General features: G+C 39.3%; 1 protein-coding gene across 1 annotated transcript in view; it reads left to right on the top strand.

The window, feature by feature from the left end:
- The window catches only part of esrrb (estrogen-related receptor beta), an 84,870-nt gene that overhangs the window by 37,542 nt on the left and 25,328 nt on the right, over positions 1 to 22,000 (top strand). The window contains exon 3 of the mRNA XM_084097792.1: positions 6,427 to 6,543. Within this exon, the coding sequence (XP_083953918.1) occupies positions 6,427 to 6,543 (117 nt within the window). The remainder of the gene's footprint in view (positions 1 to 6,426; positions 6,544 to 22,000) is intronic.

Here is a 22,000-nt window from a genome sequence, read left to right as displayed (position 1 = left end):
ATCGGAAAACAAAGTAACTTGCGTTGCTTATTTGAAAAAGTAACTCAGATATTTTGTTGTAAATTTTACTCTATCTATCTATCTATCTATCTATCTATCTATCTATCTATCTATCTATCTATGTCTGTCAAGTAATGCATTACTTTACTAGTTATTTGAAAAAGTAATCTGATTACGTAACTCAAGTTACTTGTAATGAGTTACATACAACACTGAAAGCAACACATGGTGATAGTTCCCTCAGTCAAAGCTGTTCATGTCATCTCCGTTCAGCATCCATTCAAGACCACCGTCACCCCATACACACCCGTGACCCACACACACCCGTGACCCAAACACACCCGCGACCCATACACACCCGTGACCCAAACACACCCGTGACCCAAACACCCCCGTGACCCAAACACACCCGTGACCCAAACACACCCGTGACCCAAACACACCCGTGACCCATACACACCCGTGACCCAAACACACCCGTGACCCATACACACCCGTGACCCATACACACCCGTGACCCAAACACACCCGTGACCAAAACACACCCGTGACCCAAACACACCCGTGACCCAAACACCCCCGTGACCCATACACACCCGTGACCCAAACACCCCCGTGACCCAAACACCCCCGTGACCCAAACACACCCGTGACCCAAACACACCCGCGACCCATACACACCCGTGACCCAAACACACCCGTGACCCAAACACCCCCGTGACCCAAACACACCCGTGACCCAAACACACCCGTGACCCATACACACCCGTGACCCAAACACACCCGTGACCCATACACACCCGTGACCCATACACACCCGTGACCCAAACACACCCGTGACCAAAACACACCCGTGACCCAAACACACCCGTGACCCAAACACCCCCGTGACCCATACACACCCGTGACCCAAACACCCCCGTGACCCAAACACACCCGTGACCCAAACACACCCGTGACCCAAACACCCCCGTGACCCATACACACCCGTGACCCAAACACCCCCGTGACCCATACACACCCGTGACCCAAACACACCCGTGACCCAAACACCCCCGTGACCCCATACACACCCGTGACCCACACACACCCGTGACCCACACACACCCGTGACCCACACACACCCGTGACCCAAACACACCCGCGACCCAAACACCCCCGCGACCCAAACACCCCCGCGACCCATACACACCCGCGACCCAAACACACGTGACCCATACACACCCGCGACCCAAACACACCCGTGACCCATCCACACCCGTGATCCATACACACCCGTGACCCAAACACACCCGCGACCCACACACACCCGCGACCCACACACACCCGCGACCCACACACACCCGCGACCCACACACCCCCGCGACCCACACACACCCGCGACCCACACACACCCGCGACCCAAACACACCCGCGACCCAAACACACCCGCGACCCAAACACACCCGCGACCCATACACACCCGTGACCCAAACACACCCGTGACCCACACACACCCGTGACCCACACACACCCGTGACCCAAACACACCCGTTACCCAAACACACCCGTGACCCATACACACCCGTTACCCAAACACACCCGTGACCCATACACACCCGTGACCCACACACACCCGTGACCCACACACACCCGTGACCCAAACACACCCGTGACCCAAACACACCCGTGACCCACACACACCCGTTACCCATACACACCCGTGACCCAAACACACCTGTGAGCCACACACACCTGTGAGCCTCGTCCCGAGCCCAATCTCAGCACAGGTGTAAAGTTGTGTGAATCTCCTTCTCTTTCTTTTATGAAGTAATGGAGTCTGACAGTAGGCCTGTAAAAGTCAGTTTAGATTTTGATGAGGAAGACCTTCTATTTTACTGTAATTTACTTACTTGACCCGAGTCTCTCCCCAAACCATGGCCTGGCACCGGTCCTGAAATACCATCAAAGAAATTAAAGCGGATTAATGTCGAGAAGGAACAAAAAAACAGACTTTATTTGTCTTCTCCAATCCCAAGACTTTTATTTTAAAAATATAACTTTTATAGGACTTCTAAAGTAGGTCCATTCTGAAACTGAAGCGATTGCGCGCTCGTCTTCCGTATTGCATCATTTCTAAGTGTTGCCTCTTGTTTACAAATAAAATCTTTACATGATATGAGATTTTTGACAATAAATTTCGGCTGTCCTTCCTGTAACTTTCCATATAAAATTAAAGCTTTATGATTTAAAGTCGTCATGTAAGGGAAGTTGCACTAGTCTTTTCTCTATTGTGTCGTATATCGAGTGAAACGCTTCTGGAACAAGAACAAATGTGGGCGGGGCTTGATTGTGTCTGTGGGGAATTGATTGGCTAGTTGGATGGTTGTGGTTTGCTATTGGCTGATCTCATGTGAGTGACAGGTTATAGCCCCGCCCTCGTCACCAGAGAAGAGAAGAGATGCTGCAAGAGGGACTTATTCTGATTAAAGATTATTAAAACAATAATAATGTACACAGATAAATCATTTAGAATAAACACTGCAATATTCGATAAAAAATAAAAATAGAATTGTCATTTTTAATTTCATGGTCAATTTAATATTTGAAAATTAAAAAATTAAGACAGCCATAATTTTACAGTTATACTTAGATACTGAATAAAATTAATGTTATTTTAGATATTTTTTTCATTATAATAAATATCTATATTTTATTTTACAGTGAAACATTACAATAGTAATATGTTTTTAATTTTTATTTATTTATATTTTATCATTCATATATATATATATATATATATATATATATATATAAAGATTAAAAAAATATTCAAATGTTTAAAATAACATATTACTATTGTAATGCCATTTTTGCCCATTTTAAATTGCAATTTCAATTTTGATCGGAAAAATCACAATTTAGTTTTTACATCAAATTGTGCAGCACTAACCTGGATATTAAAAAAAAATTCTATGGTTGTTCGCTTTACATGTCAGTCACTAAGGCCTAGTCCACAATATATAAGGTCCACATCACAGCTTATTCAAACTGGTTCAGACAGAAGAGGCCAGAATGAGCTGTGAAGTGGACCAGTCTGATGCCGAGAGCCGAAGGTGTGTGTACGTGAGCCGAGGAGTGTATTTCTGAGGGAATAAGAGCCATCAGTCTCCCGGTGGAGCGGGCCAATCAGACGGCCGGGATACGCTTACCAACACTGCAATTCAAGACGGATCCTGCCGTAATGATCCCACAGGGATGCATCCCAGAATAGGAAGTTTCAGCCTTTCCTTCACCAGAAAATGATAGGATAAAGGAGGGATGAGTCTCTGCTCATTCAAGCTGTGGGAAAACCAATGCGTGAGTCAAAACGCACAGGAAATGTGTTTGATTAGAGTTTAGTTGCTCGTGACAACAAACGGGAAAACAGGAAGAGGCGCAATCAGACTTTATCACACTCATTTCCACACCTTTATTTACCCCAAACCCGAAGAGATCTGCTGCATTTGCATACTGATTTGTATAACCCAGATAAAAGGGTGAATTTCTAATTATTTAATACATCTTGGGACCATCCGCTTGATCTGTGCAATAATGTTAACATAATTGCATAAGTTGGGAATGGGGGATGGAAGCGTTTGTGGAATATTTCAGAAAGCAGAAGAACGCTGATAATCTCCTCGCTCCACATCTGAGGCGACTGACCTGTTCATTCATATCTTTACAGTAGAGCGGCATCAACCGCACGCTATCTCTGCTAATCCACTGCAATAAATAAAGGCATACATAATTCATAAGATTTGTTCCTGAGAAAGCTTTAAGAAAGGTTTCCAGCAGTGATGCTGATAGATAAAAAGCAGTTCAACTGATCTGAGTAATGACACTATTGTCTCTGTAGAGCCGCTTTACGGCTGAAAGTTTATTTGTTTCATAATGAATGAATTTAACAACATTAACACGGTTATTTTGCTGTTTATCACTGTGAAGCTGCTTTGAAACAATCTGTATTGTATACAGCGCTATAGAAATAATGCTGAGTGGACTTGACAAGTATCAGTCAGTATAATTCTTAGTTGTCTAGTTTGGCTGATATGTGTGTGAAATGGGACTATTATTTTGAGGATCTCCCAACACTTTCTTTATATGTGAAAACAGTAGCACTTTATTTTACAGTCCTGTTCCCCATGTACATACTATGTACCTTTACTTTTATTTTAAGGCCTTTACTTATTATATTATATTACAATAACTGGGTGATAACTAGGTAAAACCCTGATCCTGCCCCTAAACCTAACCGTAACCCATGTAGTGGCCTTATATTACCAAGTATTTTCTTAGGTAAGTGCACTGTAAGTGCTCGTACTGTAAAATAAAGTGCAACCGTGAAAACTACTATAATGTTATTAATTAAAAGAAGTTTATATCCAAAATATAAGCCTGATTAGGTTTAATTTTCATCAAATTCAAGTAATTTTCTCCATACTGATCCATTTTCAAATTATTCATTTGTAATTTAGAAAATATTGTGTTGAGTAAATATAAATGTCATTGCAGCATGTTATTTATTATCTTTAAATTAAATATTGTGATATCATCGTTTCTCTAAGATATCAGCATCAGCATTTTTTTTTAAAAGCGGTCAACCACTAATATTTTGTGTTATATGGTGTATATATAATTTGATAATTATGGGAGCTTGTCTCCGCTACAGAATAACACAGTAAAAAAAGGTAATTGTGACTTTTTATTTCACACTTCAGGCATTTTTCTCAAAATTGCGAAATATAAATGCACAATTGCAAGATAAAAGTCTGAATTGTATGATTAAAAAGTCACAGTTACCTTTTTTTATTGTGTTAATCTGTAGCTTCTATGAAAATAAGCATAAATCAGTGAGGGGTTTTGAAGGAACATGTTTAAATAGAGAGACAGCAGAACATTGAACAGTCACGTTTACACTAATAGAGTTGAAACACAGTTGTCATGAATAAGAACCTGCCAGAACCGACCCATTTAATTTGGCCACGTCGCACCAAAAGCTGCACTTTTTAAAGTCAGCGATAAATACATGCGCTGTGTGTTTCGGTGTGAAGCGGCTCTGTGTTTATTTCCATGATCTGGTGTTTTCAGCGTCTCCGAGCGTCTCCATTCACAGTAAAAGCTGCTGATTTGGATGCTTATGATGTGCATTTGAAAACACAACATGAACCAACCATCTTCCCAAACTTGTGATGAGAAGTGCTTATAAACCTTATAAAGCTCCTGTCAACAAAACAGAAGCGGCTGCCCATATAAAATTAAAGCTTTATGATTTAAAGTCGTCATGTAAGGGACGTTGCGCTGGTATTTTCTCTATTGTGTCGTATATCGAGTGAAACGCTTCTGGAACAAGAACAAATGTGGGCGGGGCTTGATTGTGTCTGTGGGGAACTGATTGGCTGGTTGTATGGTTGTGGTTTGCTATTGGCTGATCTCATGTGAGTGACAGGTTATAGCCCCGCCCTCGTCATCAGAGAAGAGAAGAGATGCTGCAAGAGGGACTTATTCTGATTAAAGATTATTAAAACAATAATAATGTACACCGATAAATCATTTAGAATAAACACTGCAATATTCCAAAAATAAAAAAAAGAATTGATTTCATGGTCACTTTAAAAGACACACACTCATCGGTTGTTCTTCTCCTGGTGAATCCCGGTGGTGTCCCGCGCTCAGTGTTATTTTCCTCCGCTGTTCAGTGTTTTTATTCTCCACACCGATCGAGACCAGGCTGAATAAATTGAGCGAGCGCATAGACATTCAGACCACACGCTCGCCGGAGAACAAGAGCGCCGCAGCCGACTGTCACTCTGCATTTAGCCTCCTCTCCTGCCATTACCCATACATGTCCTAATTGAAATGCCTCGCGCAGTTAAATGTACATGGACACAAGCAGAATGGCCGAGTGTATCAAGCACTTTGCCTATTGTTACTCTCACAATGCGACTCAAACGGCTCTTTTATTGTGCAGGTATCAAGCGCTGAAGTGCTCAGCTTGAATAATGTATCAGGATCTGGTTATGTTCTCTATGTAAATAGCGGGCGCAGCAGAAGAGGTCTCGCTACGGCGATACGTGAAGCGCTGAACGTGCGCTCTGAATGTGAGAATGTAATCTGGCGAGGTGTGATTTGAATAGAAGCTTTGGTTTTGAATCCTGTCTCATCTGTTTTGTTGCCTCATGTTTCTTCATCTTCCCAGCACACGCTGTCCCTGTTCTGTAGTGTCTCGCGGCCACAAGCAATTTATCAAATTGAGTAAAAGATGATTTTATAAATAAAGTGATTTATAGAGTGTTCTTTTGATGGCTTTGATGGATGCAGTGCGGTGTTGTAAAGCTCTCCCGCATTAGCTTGTTTTGCTGGGTTATTTCTGGCCTCACGCTGTCTCTCCTCTCCGTGTTTCTCCAGGTAACATCGAGTACAGCTGTCCGGCCACCAACGAGTGCGAGATCACCAAACGGAGACGCAAGTCGTGTCAGGCGTGCCGCTTCATGAAGTGTCTGAAAGTGGGCATGCTGAAGGAAGGTGAGGAGATCCGCTGGGTCACGGCGTCTTTGCATGTTTGTGAGAGGCTCGTTCTACATGCTGATCTTCCGGTCCAGGGTTATTATTGTTATTTTACTAAAATCATTAAAAAATATATATTTCGTTACTTTAAACAATATAAACGGTAACACTTTACAATTAAGATTTCATTCATAACTATAAAAATTTCTATTGCATTTATAAATGTTAGTTAACATTAATTTTAAGATTTACTAATACATTATTAAAATTAAAAATGCTATATCTGTTGATACTATTTAATGTAACATTAATTTTAACATTAACTTAAATGTTTTATAAATGTTTTATGTTTACATTTTAGTTTTAGTAATTTTAGTACTTCAACTTACATTTATTTTATTTCAGTAACTTATTTAAAAAAAAAAAAAAAAATTAATAATTAATTTGTATTTGTTTATAGGGTTATGTGTGTGTGTGTGTGTGTGTGTGTGTGTGTGTGTGTGTGTGTGTGTGTGTGTGTGTGTGTGTGTGTTTAGCTTTAATTATTTTTATTTTTTTTATGTTTTAGTTTTAGTAATTTCAGGACTTAAACTTAAAATTATTTTATTTCAGTAACTTTTTTTTGTTGTAATTTTATTCCAAGGCAACATTTGTCATTTTACATTTTCTCAGTTTAAAAAAAAATAAAAAATAATGTATGTATATATATATATATATATAACACTGAGTACACCACCGGGATTTACCAGGAAAAGAACAACATCTCTGTATGACAGTGTCGATGAGTGTGTATCTTTTAAAGTGACCATGAAATATATATATATATATATATATTTTTTTTTATTTTTTATGAATTACAAATATTTGTAATAGTTTTAGTTAACTAAAACAACACTGCCATGAAAAAAAACACACAAAGTAAAAAATAAATTAAAAAAACGCAACCCAGACAACACACGCCGATGTTTTTGCAGAGGATTTCAAGCTTGTGTGTCTTCAGGAGTTCTTGAGAAACACACTGATGCACATGTGTGAAGTGTGTTTTACCGTTCATTGGGTCACATGTCACTTTGCAATGCCATTTGTTGGCCTTTAAGTCAGTCACATGTTGCGAAGCATCTTTACCGGCACCTACAGTATATCTGCTCAAACACACATCAGGTTCAGCGAGCACCAGAGACACACACACACACACGCCGTGTCAGAGCCGTAGATGTAGTTGGCTGGCGCTCCGCTGGCCCGCTGGAGCCGAGGCGCTGTTGGCACGGGCCGCTTGTGTTGGGCAGAGACACAGGAATATGCTGAATCGCTCGACCCGCGCGTCTGACTGATAGAAGTGTAACAGTATTCCGGCTGGAAGGGCTCGTGTCCCAGAGCACACACTCGCTCCCCGACGTATTGATCCGCTAAATGTTTTCCGAACATCTCAGCTCTCTTCCTGCGGATGCTTTTTTAAAGGCCTGTCATGTGGGAAATCGGTGACAGTCAAATACACTCACAGATATTTCTTCCTTTCTTTCTTTTCCTTTCCTTTTTTTTGCATGTTATTACAATGCAAAATGTGATTTTCCCACTCTTGTTTTCCAGATCAAATATCGAAACATTCTTAAATCAAGATACATTTACTGGAGAAGCAAAATGCCTTAAAATAACAAGTCTTGCTTTCTCAAAAATGCATTAAAATTACGTGAGTTTAAGCTGAAGTCAAGAGGAAATATCAGCCAATGAGCTCAGGGACATAAAACTTGGTTTCCCTTTGAATTAAGTTTTTTTTAAACAAATTTATGGAAACACTTTACAATAAGGTTTTATTTGTCATAATTAAGTTAGTTAACACAAACTAACAATGAAAAATACTTCTGAAACATTTATTAATTAATTTATTTATTAAGTTAATTTCAACATTTGCTAATAGAACTACATTATTAAAATCAAAAGTTGTATCTGTTAACATTATTTAATGAACATACAAAATAATGTATTTTTGATTGATAAAAATGTATGGCTCATTGTTAGTTAATACATTAACTAATATGAGCTAATGGGATCTTAATGTAAAGTGTTATCATTTTACTCCATTGGCATTGTTTTTAGCATAAACTCACTATTTTAATTTTAAAAGCAAGACTTAATATCTGATGTCATTCTGCTTGTCAGATAAAAGCATCTTGATTTAAGAATGTAAGAAAACTCTTTTTTTTTTTTGCAGTGTGTGTCGACTAATGTGTATGGCGGAGTAACATAAGAGCGTGTGTGCTGGAGTTAAACCAGGTCTGTAATGGTGTGTTTTACCCACAATCCATCTGTGCCTGTGAAAGCGCTTCCGTCTGTGCGGAGCTCAATGAAGTAACGCAATCTCTCCTCTGCACGAGACACCGAGAATGAATCGCATTACTAGCTGATGAAAAATTAATGCAAATATATTATCTGGAGGAATAAGAGCCCAGAAAATAGGGAGAGATTGTCAGATATGAATCACCTGTGTCGAGGTAAAAGATGGAGATTAAACACTCAGATGGAGGAGGACACTGAAACACTGACATCTGTGCATGTGTCTTCTGCTCAGCAAAACTGCAAAACTTGATCAGAAATACAGTAAAAACTGTGGAAAATATTACAGTGTAAATCAGCTGTTTTCATGTGCATATATGTGAAAGTGTATTTCATAAGTGTAATTTTCAGCATCATTACTCCAGTCTTCAGTGTCACATGATCCTTCAGAAATCACTCTGATATGATGATTTGATGCTCAAGAAACATTTTTGATTATTATCAATGTTGAAAACAGTTGAGCTGCTTTAGATTTTTGTGGAAAACCTAAAATACATTTTATGTATTTTACAAAACTCATACATTTTATTTTTCAGGATTATGTGATGAATAGAAACTTCAAAACATTTGTCAGCCAATCAGAATGAAGCATTCAACAGCCCTATAGTATAAAATATAATGGCATATATAATATAGGATTATTTTAGTGTCATTAATATTATAATTTTTGTTAATATTTTGAATTACGTTTTATTTTTATGCTTTCAGTTAAGATTTATTTCATTTTGAATTCATTAAAATATTTTAGCAAGAGAATTACCCTGATATAAAATAAAATAAAATATATTTTATATACATACATACATACATTTAATATAATTCAATATAATATCATGAAATCTAATATAATATGATATGATGTAATATAACAACTAGTCAATAAGGACAACCACAAACAGCAATAAAATATGACTTGTGATACAGTATGTGCGCATTTCTACAGGCTGGGTTTGTTCTCTGCTCCTCATAAAAGATCATTTCAGTCCACAAGTTACTGAACGTCCTCGAAGTCAAACCGCGTGTTCGTGCTAATCCAGTTTAACCAGCTTTTCCAACTTTATGAAAATATTTAAACATTATGATAAAAAAATCATTATAATTCGTTATTATAAAAACATTTCACAAATGAATATGACGTTGTGAGAAGTCATCCTGTTGTCGTCCCGCGTCTCTCCTCGATGGCAAGGTCACTGTGTGTCTCGGTCGCGACGCTACGTGAGCGCCAGATCAATCAGGCTCTTCAAGGAGAAAAGCAGATGAGACTCTGAGGGTCACGTCTGTCCACGTCTACTTCACCCTCATCTACATCACCCTCGTCTACTTTACCATATCTTCGTCACCATATCTACTTCACCATATCTACTTCACCATATCTACTTCACCCTCGTCTTCTTCACCCTCATCTACTTTACCATGTCTTCGTCACCATATCTACTTCACCCTCGTCTACTTTACCATATCCACTCCACCATATTTTCGTCACCATATCTACTTCACCCTCGTCTACTTTACCATATCCACTCCACCATATTTTCGTCACCATATCTACTTCACCCTCGTCTACTTCACCCTCGTCTACTTCACCATATCTACTTCACCCTCGTCTACTTCACCCTCATCTACTTCACCCTCGTCTACTTCACCTCATCTACTTCACCATATCTACTTCACCCTCGTCTACTTCACCCTCGTCTACTTCACCATATCTACTTCACCCTCGTCTACTTCACCCTCATCTACTTCACCCTTGTCTACTTCACCCTCTTCTACTTCACCATATCTACTTCACCCTCGTCTACTTCACCCTCATCTACTTTACCATATCTTCGTCACCATATCTTCGTCACCATATCTACTTCACCATATCTACTTCACCTCGTCTACTTCACCATATCTACTTTACCCTCGTCTACTTCACCACGTCTACTTCACCATATCTACTTCACCATATCTACTTCACCTCGTCTACTTCACCCTCGTCTACTTCACCATATCTACTTCACCTCGTCTACTTCACCCTCGTCTACTTCACCATATCTACTTCACCATATCTACTTCACCTCGTCTACTTCACCCTCGTCTACTTCACCATATCTACTTCACCATATCTACTTCACCTCGTCTACTTTACCTCGTCTACTTCACCTCACCATATCTACTTCACCCTCGTCTAATGAAAGTGACGAGGTGAAGTAGATATGGCGAAGTAGATATGGTGAAGTAGACGAGGTGAAGTAGACGAGGGTGAAGTAGATATGGTGAAGTAGACGAGGGTGAAGTAGATATGGTGAAGTAGACGAGAGTGAAGTAGATATGGTGAAGTAGACAAGGGTGAAGTAGACGAGGGTGAAGTAGATATGGTGACGAAAATATAGTGGAGTGGATATGGTAAAGTAGACGAGGTGAAGTAGAAGAGGGTGAAGTAGATATGGTGAAGTAGATATGGTGAAGTAGACGAGGTGAAGTAGAAGAGGGTGAAGTAGATATGGTGAAGTAGATAGGGTGAAGTAGATACGGTGAAGTAGACGAGGGTGAAGTAGATATGGTGAAGTAGACGAGGGTGAAGTAGACGAGGTGAAGTAGATATGGTGAAGTAGATATGGTAAAGTAGATGAGGGTGAAGTAGACAAGGGTGAAGTAGATATGGTGAAGTAGACGAGGGTGAAGTAGATATGGTGAAGTAGATATGGTGAAGTAGATAGGGTGAATTAGATAGGGTGAAGTAGATATGGTGAAGTAGACGAGGTGAAGTAGAAGAGGGTGAAGTAGATATGGTGAAGTAGACGAGGTGAAGTAGAAGAGGGTGAAGTAGATATGGTGAAGTAGATAGGGTGAAGTAGACGAGGGTGAAGTAGACGAGGGTGAAGTAGACGAGGGTGAAGTAGACGAGGTGAAGTAGATATGGTGAAGTAGACGAGGTGAAGTAGATATGGTGAAGTAGATAGGGTGAAGTAGATATGGTGAAGTAGACGAGGGTGAAGTAGATAGGGTGAAGTAGATAGGGTGAATTAGATAGGGTGAAGTAGATATGGTGAAGTAGATAGGGTGAAGTAGATATGGTGAAGTAGATAGGGTGAAGTAGATATGGTGAAGTAGACGATGGTGAAGTAGATATGGTGAAGTAGACGAGGTGAAGTAGAAGAGGGTGAAGTAGATATGGTGAAGTAGATAGGGTGAAGTAGACGAGGGTGAAGTAGACGAGGGTGAAGTAGACGAGGTGAAGTAGATATGGTGAAGTAGACGAGGTGAAGTAGATATGGTGAAGTAGATATGGTGAAGTAGATATGGTGAAGTAGATATGGTAAAGTAGATATGGTGAAGTAGACAAGGGTGAAGTAGATATGGTGAAGTAGACGAGGGTGAAGTAGATAGGGTGAAGTAGATAGGGTGAATTAGATAGGGTGAAGTAGATATGGTGAAGTAGATAGGGTGAAGTAGATATGGTGAAGTAGATAGGGTGAAGTAGATAGGGTGAAGTAGATAGGGTGAAGTAGACGATGGTGAAGTAGATAGGGTGAAGTAGACGAGGTGAAGTAAATATGGTGAAGTAGAAGAGGGTGAAGTAAATATGGTGAAGTAGAAGAGGGTGAAGTATAACCCATTAGTTATGTTGTGTGGTGACTGATGTGCAAAAGTGAGTTATATTTCTTCTTTTTAGATAATAATAAATATTAATTAGACTACAACAATTTAAACAACATGCATTTGACTATTTTAATAGTACTAACAAATATTAGTCGTTCTGTTCATGTAGATTTTTTTTTTAAGAATATCTTTTGTCGTACATATTCATTTTCTATAAAATAAATGAATACGTTTATTAATGATTTGATTAGCTTTGATCACAGGAATAAATTACACTTTACTATATATTCACATAGAACACAGCTGTTTAAATTATAATATTTTGTCACAACATTACTGGTGTTACTGGTATTTTTGATCAAGTAACTGCAGGCTTTTTTCACACATAAACCGATTATTATGTGTTTAACCCGAACCCTGTGTTTAGTGCAGGGCTCGTCATGTGATCTCAACAAAAACACCACGAGGAGAGAGAAATTACTTATTTCCTGAATAATTCCCGAGCTGATCAAACGAAAGACTTTATCAGGCGCAGGATGTTTTCAGTGATGAGATTCTCTGCATCGTCCTGGACCCGCTTCATTCCCTCAAAACAGGAAGTGATCAATAAGACGACTCAAATGTCAGGGACTACAGGTTTTTTTCCTCTGATCAATGGAAGCGAATCGGAGCTGGGAAGAAAGGAACAGATACTATTGAGAGATTACACTGACGTAATCCAAAGACTCTTTAAACCCGCAAGACTCACGTACTCCAGCGTCATCTAGACGTCTGATTTCTGTCTGAGAAATATGTGTTGCTCTGCTGGACACATCTGAGTAGCATTAGCAATCTGAGTAGCATTAGCAATCTCAATGCTTGTCTGATATATTGGCCTTGTTTGTCAGAAGAGTGTTTGTTGCGGTTTAAACGCTTTATAGCTATTTCAGTCTTTTTTGATATTACATGCACAACAGCAATAAGTTCAAATGGTTAGTATTCGTTAGTATTTCTTTTAATCACTTATATGTTCTGACTTGGGCTGCATGAATTGGGGGGAAATCAAATTGCAATTTTTTTTTATATAAAAATTGTGATTGTGATTTACAGTGTGTTAAAAAGGCTTGTTTGTTTGGGTTGCACAATTTGGCCCAAAATGTTGTGGTTATATATAAATATGACTAGCAATAATAATAAGAAGAATAGGTAACACTTTATTTTACAGTGTCCTTGTTAAATATGTTACATGTACTTATTACTTATGTTGTAATAACAGTAAATTATGCATAATTACATACAAATAACCATATAGTAAGTACATGTAGTTAATTAATATTATTCAGTACTTAAGTATACAATTACACTGTAACATTGACTCCTTCAAATAAAGTGCAACCCCATATAGTAAGTAAAGTCATTACTATTATTTTTTATTATGCTAAGCAAAATAAGAAATATCAATATTGTAATATTTCACTCTAAAATATGAAAATTAAGTATTTAAGGGAAATAACAATATCAATTTTATTTAAAAAATTATTTGCGGTGAGAAAACAGCTATTCAGATGTTTGCATCAGCTCTGCGATTCATCATGTCGATTAACATCACACCTTTATGATAGTTTGATTATAAAGTATATTTGAGACTATAGTCTCACATAATTAGATCTTTATAATCTATAGTTTGAATGAATCCCTTTTCTTTTCTCGACACATTGACATTACAGGTCAGAAAGGCTCTTTCAGCATTATTGTTACATTATTACATTGTATAAGCATTCGTTTCATGTGTCATTGAACGCAAGAGAAACTCTCGTGTGTAAACGTCACATTTTTTGGATGTTCCCGGTAAAGTCCTTCACATAATGTTAATTTATGCATTTATAAGTCTACAAGCTTTCATAGACAACCTAGGAAGTCGGGGATGGTCTCGGTTTTTAAGTTACCAGCTGAAAAAGTGATTAATGCATGAAAATTCTTACATATAGCCCTTTAAAACATGTCTTTTGTTGACAACAGCTGATTTATAAGCTCTTCTCGTTGCAGTATGTGAAGAAGGTTCATGCATGTTTTGTTCCCAAATGCACGTGGTAGCGACTCAAACTCAGATACAGAGATGAAGTTGATCAGCATTTACTGTGAACCGAGAAGCTGAAACACCGGGTCATCAGCTGCTCGACTGTAAATGAAAACTCTTGCACGCTCAGAAAACTGCTTTTGTTCTTAGCTAAATGCATAAATGAAAATCACAGACTTTATGATTTGATAATCCCACTGAGAGAAATCACAATTTCAATTTATTTTTAAGCCCTGGTTCTGACCTCATGTAATTATTTTCTTGCATACAGTGAAAGTGGATGGTGATTTATTCTGTCAAAGAAAGGAAAAACCATATCAAAGTGTTCCCTGCGACTCGTGTGCTGTATTCCTCACGCAAAGCTATCGGAGGGTTTCAGAAGACTTTGTGATATTTGAGGATAGTGCATCATGTGTTACGAAACTTTTATGGTGTTCTTTTTGGAACTTTGCAACATTCAGTCCAACATCTCAGAAAAACCATACAGGTTTGAAACCACGAGTGTGAATAAATGAAGACAGAATGAGCGATTCCTCTATCACACATGTGTGTGAAGCGCGTGTGTGTGGCGGTTATCTCCCTCAAGGCCTCATCTGAACAGGTGAGAGGATTACCGCAGGCGTGAACGTGTGTTTTCCACCAGAGAGACGAGATCACTGACGACACACTGTAGATCATCTCTACTAAACACACACTCACAACAAGAAGAAAGTGTAGACATCAACTGAATCACAGGAATTTAATCTGAAGGGAACTGACCGTCTCCAGAAAAGTTTGGATGGCTTCTCCATGAGTGAATCTGCACTTTCATTCAGCCCGACTGCCGATGTAAGGATTACCAACTTTTTGTTGATAAACTGTTGAAAATATTTTGAACTGCAGAGTTAATTAAATCATGGGAATTTTACAGTTTAGGTTTAGTTTGGTTTCAAAACAACTTTGCTACCTAAACAAGTTCTAGTTCTATTCTTTTTTCCTAAATAAGTTTTCCGACACGATTTCAACTGCTGATTCCAAGAGATCTTTAGAACAAAAAATCTGCCTTTAGGGTCCAACAGCTTTTAATGGAATAAACCCAACAGGGTGATCAGGATCAGGTCTTCATCAGCCTGAAGGGGTTTATTCTGAGATCACACACACACACACACACACACACACACACACACACACACACACCTGAAGGGGGTTTATTCTGAGATAACACACACACACACACACACACACCTGAAGGGGGTTTATTCTGAGTTAACACACACACACACACACACACACACACACACACACACGCCTGAAGGGGTTTTATTCTGAGATAACACACACACACACACCTGAAGGGGGTTTATTCTGAGTTAACACACACACACACACACACACACACACACGCCTGAAGGGGGTTTATTCTGAGATAACACACACACACACACACACACACACCTGAAGGGGGTTTATTCTAAGTTAACACACACACACACACACACACCTGAAGGGGTTTATTCTGAGATAACAACCGGCTGGATGTACATTATCACGCTTATTACACGACTACTTGCCACATCAGTAAATAATTAGACACAAAATATTGATCTGAGTTGAAATATTATATTAGCTCTTTAAACGCAAAGCAGTTGCTAACGCGGCAAGTTCAAACTAGACTGACATTTAAGAGATACGGTATACAGTCATAACACTTATTACACAGCATTTCACAACATAAATAATTATGGAGATCAGAGATATTGATTTCAGATTAAACTGTTTTAAATCGCACCTGTTTGTGTCTTATAATCCAACAGTGTACAAAACAATAGTCATAAAATGGCAGCATCTGCCTTTGTATGAAACAAGAGAGAGCAAGTCCACGATACTGGATGGCATAATTAAATAACTGTACACAAAATATTGATTTGACTGAGTTTTAATATTTTATCAGCTCACCAAACGCAAAACTTCCATAAAGAAAACCCGTTCCTAGCGAGTGTGTAGCGCTGCTGACTTCAGTGACCCGGATGAGCCTGTGTTTCTGTTCTCAGCAGCTGTTATCTGGGAATAACACACCACTGGACGGCACGATTGACCAATCAGAATCAAGTATTCCACAGAACCGTGTAATAAGTACCCTTAAGGTACTGCGATAAGTCTTTAGTCACACTTTAGGGTCCAATTCTCACTATCAACTCACTATTAACTATGACTTTTGCCTCAATAAACTCCAAATTATTGCCTATTAATAGTTAGTAAGTTAGTTGTTAAGTTTAGGTATTGTGTGATTAAGGGATGTAGAACATGATCATGCAGAATAAGGCATTAATATGTGCTTTATAAGTACTAATAAACAGCCAATATCCTAATATGCAACTAGTTAATCGTTGTGTATTGGAGTATTTGACCCTAAGCTAAAGATGTGGGTTCTGTCCTAATGACAAGCTGTTGTACTCCTAAAAGTCCCAATTTTCACGCTTTCTTTTCTTTCTGAGAGCGCGTCCACCCACAGCGAGCAACATTCAGTTGTCCTTTGGCAGGATTGTGCTGCGATAGTTTCCTCTTTGTTGGCAGCGTGTCTGGGACGAGTGCCTGATGCGGTTTGGCTCGGCTAGCAGAAGCCGCGGCACAGGTGTTTTTGGGTTAGATGTCAACCCCGCGGTCCCGCTTCTCCCGTCGTGTACGTGAGGAAGAACGCCTTGCGCCCTCGAGCTGCCAAACGCAGGGCTCTTTGAAATAGTGCTGACGCGAGGCCAGTTCAGATGGAGGTTGTCGGCAGCCATGAAAGGTGGAGTTCAGGACGCGGCCCTGTGAATTTCCTAGCTAAAAACGGGTCATCCTAAGCTCCCCGAGCCACTGCCAACCATCCCAGCCACGCTGACACTTTCCCCTCTCGCAGATGACAGGCTCCCGGAACAGGTGAGACCACCAAAAATAAGGGCCCTTGCCAAGTCCAGCGACCCCCAGCCGGAGCGGGGACAGGCCCTTTTGTAGGGGCTTTGCTCGAGAGGGATTGTTGTTTTGAGGGAGAAATTTTACGATTTGATAATCCCACTGAACGATATCACAATTACAATTTATCCCGAGTAATCATGCAGCCCTGGCTCTGACCTCATGTAATTATTTTCTTGCATACAATTAAAGTGGATGGTGATTTATTGTGTGAAAGAGAGGGAAAAGACAAAGTGTGTGTGTCGTTGTTTTGGCAGAGGAAAAGGAGCCCGGGCCCGAAGGCTAATCCGCACTCGGATGCCTTCCACGCTGACCCTAAGCCCTCTCTCTCACACACACACACACACACATTGCCACGCTCGCTTTGAAGAGACGACATTCGAGATCAGCTCGCTGGGAACCGGCGGTCAAGTAAAGTACAGCGATGCATTTGTTGACGACCGCTCTCGTGTTTCATTGAAGATATTCCCATTTGAGCCGCTCGTTCCTCTGATGCCGCTTGTGGATTCGTCCAAAAGAGTGGAAAGATGCATTCAGTGCTCTCTCTGTCTTAACGTCACCATGAAATCAAAATCAACAATTCTTTTTTATTTTTTATGGAATGTTTATCGTAAATGATTTATCGGTGCAAATCATTATTGTGTTAATAATCTTGACTCAGAATAAGTTCCTCTTGCAGCATCTCTTCTCTTCTCTGATGACGAGGGCGGGGCTATAACCTGTCGCTCACATGAGATCAGCCAATAGCAAACCACAACCAGCCAACCAGCCAATCAATTCCCCACGGACACAATCAAGCCCCGCCCACATTTGTTCTTGTTCCAGAAGCGTTTCACTCGATATACGACACAATAGAGAAGAAAAGACTAGTGTAACTTCTGTTTTTCATGCCGACTTTAACTTCAACATGAAATGGCATTCACATCATTTACTTCTGTATTTAAGAAACAGGAAATTTGGCGCCAAACGCAGGGCTTTTCACTGCAAATTATATATTTCTTAATCAGTATTTTGGTCTTGTTTACCAGTACAAATATCGATACAATATTAAATCAAGGTTCATTTACATAAGTAGTAAAATAACTGCAAAATGTATCACAGTTAAGTGAGTTTATGCTTAAAACAAGAAAAAATATGCAGTCAGAAAAATAAACTTAATTCAAAAGGAAAACAATATTATTTTTTGGACTCCATTGTCAGACATTTTTTCTTGTTTTTTTCTTGTAGCATAAACTCACTTAATATAATACAACCTAATACAATGAATATAATTTTATTTTATACGCAAATAAATGTATCTTGATACACATAAGAATGTTTCAATATTTGTACTGGAAAACAAGACAAAAATACTGAGAAATATATATATATATATTTTTTTTTTTTGCAGTGATTAGTGTAAAAGATATTGCGTTTTTAATCAAGCATTTTATGAAGACAAACATTAGTTTTTCGTTGGAATAACATGAACTAGTGCATCTCAGACGTGACTAACTAACTAGCCATCCACTTCACATTGCACACAAAACTGTAAACGCATTCTTGATCTCGTAGGGTCTGGTTTGAGTGTGTGTCTATAGTGTGTCTATACTGTACTTGTATTGATTGGATCAGTGAGGTTGCGATCTAAAGACCTCATGATACACGATCCATCCATCCCCCCCCCCCCCCCCCCCCATCCTGACCCTCTTGTTCCGAGTGTAACGGGAGACTAGATAGTGCCAAGGTTTAATTCCTGTCAGCATCTGTTTAATTACGCCAGTTACCGCTCTAATTAAAACAGGCACCTCTGTACCTCTGAATCTTTGCGATGGCGTGTGACATGAAGCGTCTGAATCCCACAGTGGACGGGATCTTCAGGGAAACCTGGCGACCGGAGAAATGTGGCCAAATGTGACCTAATGCAGTTCACCAAGACCAGCCTGAGGTGGTTTGCTGGTCTTCGCTGACCTAGTTTGGTGTTTTTCAACTAAACCAGCAGAGACTAGTTTCATCATGAGAAAAACCAGTCCTCGGTTTTGAGTTTCAGACATTTTCAGCAACAATACCATGACAAAGAATGAAGTTATGTCCTTTAGGTGTGCTGTGTTAATAAGCTTGTTAAGTCAAACCATTTGGGCCAAACATAAATTATATTTTCTGTGCATTTAGTCAATCTAATCTTTAGCATAATTCAAAATCATCAGAAAATGTGTGACAAAAACTGTGACAAAGAATGAAAATGTGCCTAGGACTGAAGTTGTGTCCTTTAGGTGTGTTGTATTAATAAGCTTGTTAAGTCAAACCATTTGGGCCAAACGTAAATTATATTTACCGTGCATTTAGTCAATCTAATCTTTAGCATAATTCAAAATCATTTATCCCTCTCCCTGCCGTCTGTGACTATCAATAAAATACATTAAAACTGTATTTGGGAGAAATGAGATTTTACTGGGACTTAGCGAGCATCAAATGATGTCCCGGAGTTTGCGAGGAAGAGTGGGACCACGGGGACCGGCGGGTAATTAGGTTAGTGGGTTGTCAGTGTCAGGAAATTGAAAGACAATCCTAATCAGATTTCTGTTTCTAGGGAATCAAATAATTTGTATAAGGAGAAGAAATCTCCCGATTCGGCTTCTGAAAAGATAATGCGGTTTGTTGTCGCAGCTCTTTGTTGCGCTTTTTGTGTCATGTTTGATGAAACGGACATTATAATTCAGATCAAATGCATTTAGCAGTTCATATATTATGGAGTTGTGCTTTTCTGGGAAACGTTGAAAATGTAAAGCGTGTTGAACATAATACTGTTGTCATTTGTCAGCTGATTATGGGTGTTAAATGAAGCCCGTTCCTCTTCTCTTTGTGTTTGTCTCTGGTCCTAATCTCACACTCTATAATGTTCAATAAAGGAGTAATTTGGCGGCGTCGCACACAAACCTGCTCTGACACAGAGGGATGAGATCATTTAGCCAGCAGGGAAGTTTAACCACTCGCTCCTTTATTTTGGATTAACTACAGTATGTGATACTCGTCCCATAACTTTACCTGCCATTAGCAACATTTTCCCTTTAATATGAATCAGTAGATACTCTTAGGCCGTGTGTCCACCAAAGCATTTTTTCACGCGGCTGGCGTGTTTTTTCAGTTGTTTTCAGTGGGAGCGCCGCGTTTTTAAAACGCCATGAGCGTAACAAGGTGCTGAACGTCTTTTTCACACTGAAGCGATGAGCGTTCGACGTTTTTTACAGGTCGCCGAGAGCTGAAGAATGTTCAACTTTGGGTAAAATGCTGCGCTCATCACTGTCACTTTTTACCCAACCGTCCAATCACAGTGGAGGAGGGGCGGGGCTAATACCACACCGACCAATCGCCACATTCTGCTTGTACAACGTCACCAGACGACAACAACTAGCATAATAACGGAACAAAATCATTTAAAACAAGAGCCAGAGAAAATAAGTTACATTGTATCGACATTTTAATATAGAATCAACACAGAAACAAAATATGTGTGAAATGAGGTACTAGTAACACTTTCGCGGATATTCCGTATCATAACAAGTGAAGCGTCTCAACTGAAAAAAACGCAACACTGGCAAAACGCTCTCAAGCGCCCACAGCTAGGCGTTTTCAGCAGAGCGCCTAGCATTTTCAGCTGGCTAAAACCGCTTTGGTGGGCACACGGCCTTTCTGTATTTCAGCTGTTCTCGTTAACTCTTTCCCTGCCAGCTGAGAAAATCTTTAAAGACTTCAACACGTGTGTCAGCAATGCTTCTGTCGCTTGTTTCTGCTTCTTCTTCTTCTTAAAAATTATGAAAATGTTATCTTCCCCTGACCTGTTTTTTTTTTTTTTAATCCTTGGTTGGAAACATTCCATTTTATCATTCTTCAAACATTATGGGAACGTTACTTTTGAATGTTCTAAAAATTATTTTGAAAAACTTTTTTTTGGGGGGGGGTTATGTGAATGTTTAGGGAACATTCCGTTTCATCATTCTTCAAACATTATTGGAATGTTACGAATGTTCTCTGAACGTTCCGAATCCACAAGTCAAATTTAAAGAATGTTTGATGAACGTCCAACTAAAATATTTCAACAACAAAAAACACACCATGAACGATGTATAAATAATGTTTTTGTGCTAACGTTTTGAGAACATTATTAAAGACCAGATAACTCTAAACGAACGTTCTGTTAGCGTTACTGGAAGAACTTTCCGTGTTAGCTGGGAAAAACATTTGGTGGAGGATTTACTGTGAAATAAGTGGTCAGCTAGTAAATTTCACAAATAATTACAAGGAAACGCATTGAATTGAACGTGAAATTTTGAAGTAGAAAGGAAACGTACTCCAGTAACGTTTTATTTACAATAAAAAATATTTTTGTGTCATTTGCTTCTTAAGTAAGTGTCAAAATGTTTTTGTTCAGATAATTTCCCTAATCATAGGCTGTATTAATAACTACCAACAGCAGAAAGAACAGCATGGTCGCTGCATTAACACGTGTAATGTGCAAAATATGGTTATTTTGTCAAAATCGTTAGACTGTGGTAAAAAAAAAAATCAATAGATTGAGCTGAAATTGTCATTTTG

Source organism: Abramis brama (assembly GCF_963993115.1).
Source record: "Abramis brama genome assembly, chromosome: 21".
NCBI lineage: Eukaryota > Metazoa > Chordata > Actinopteri > Cypriniformes > Leuciscidae > Abramis > Abramis brama.
This window is presented reverse-complemented; position numbering and strand designations above follow the sequence as displayed.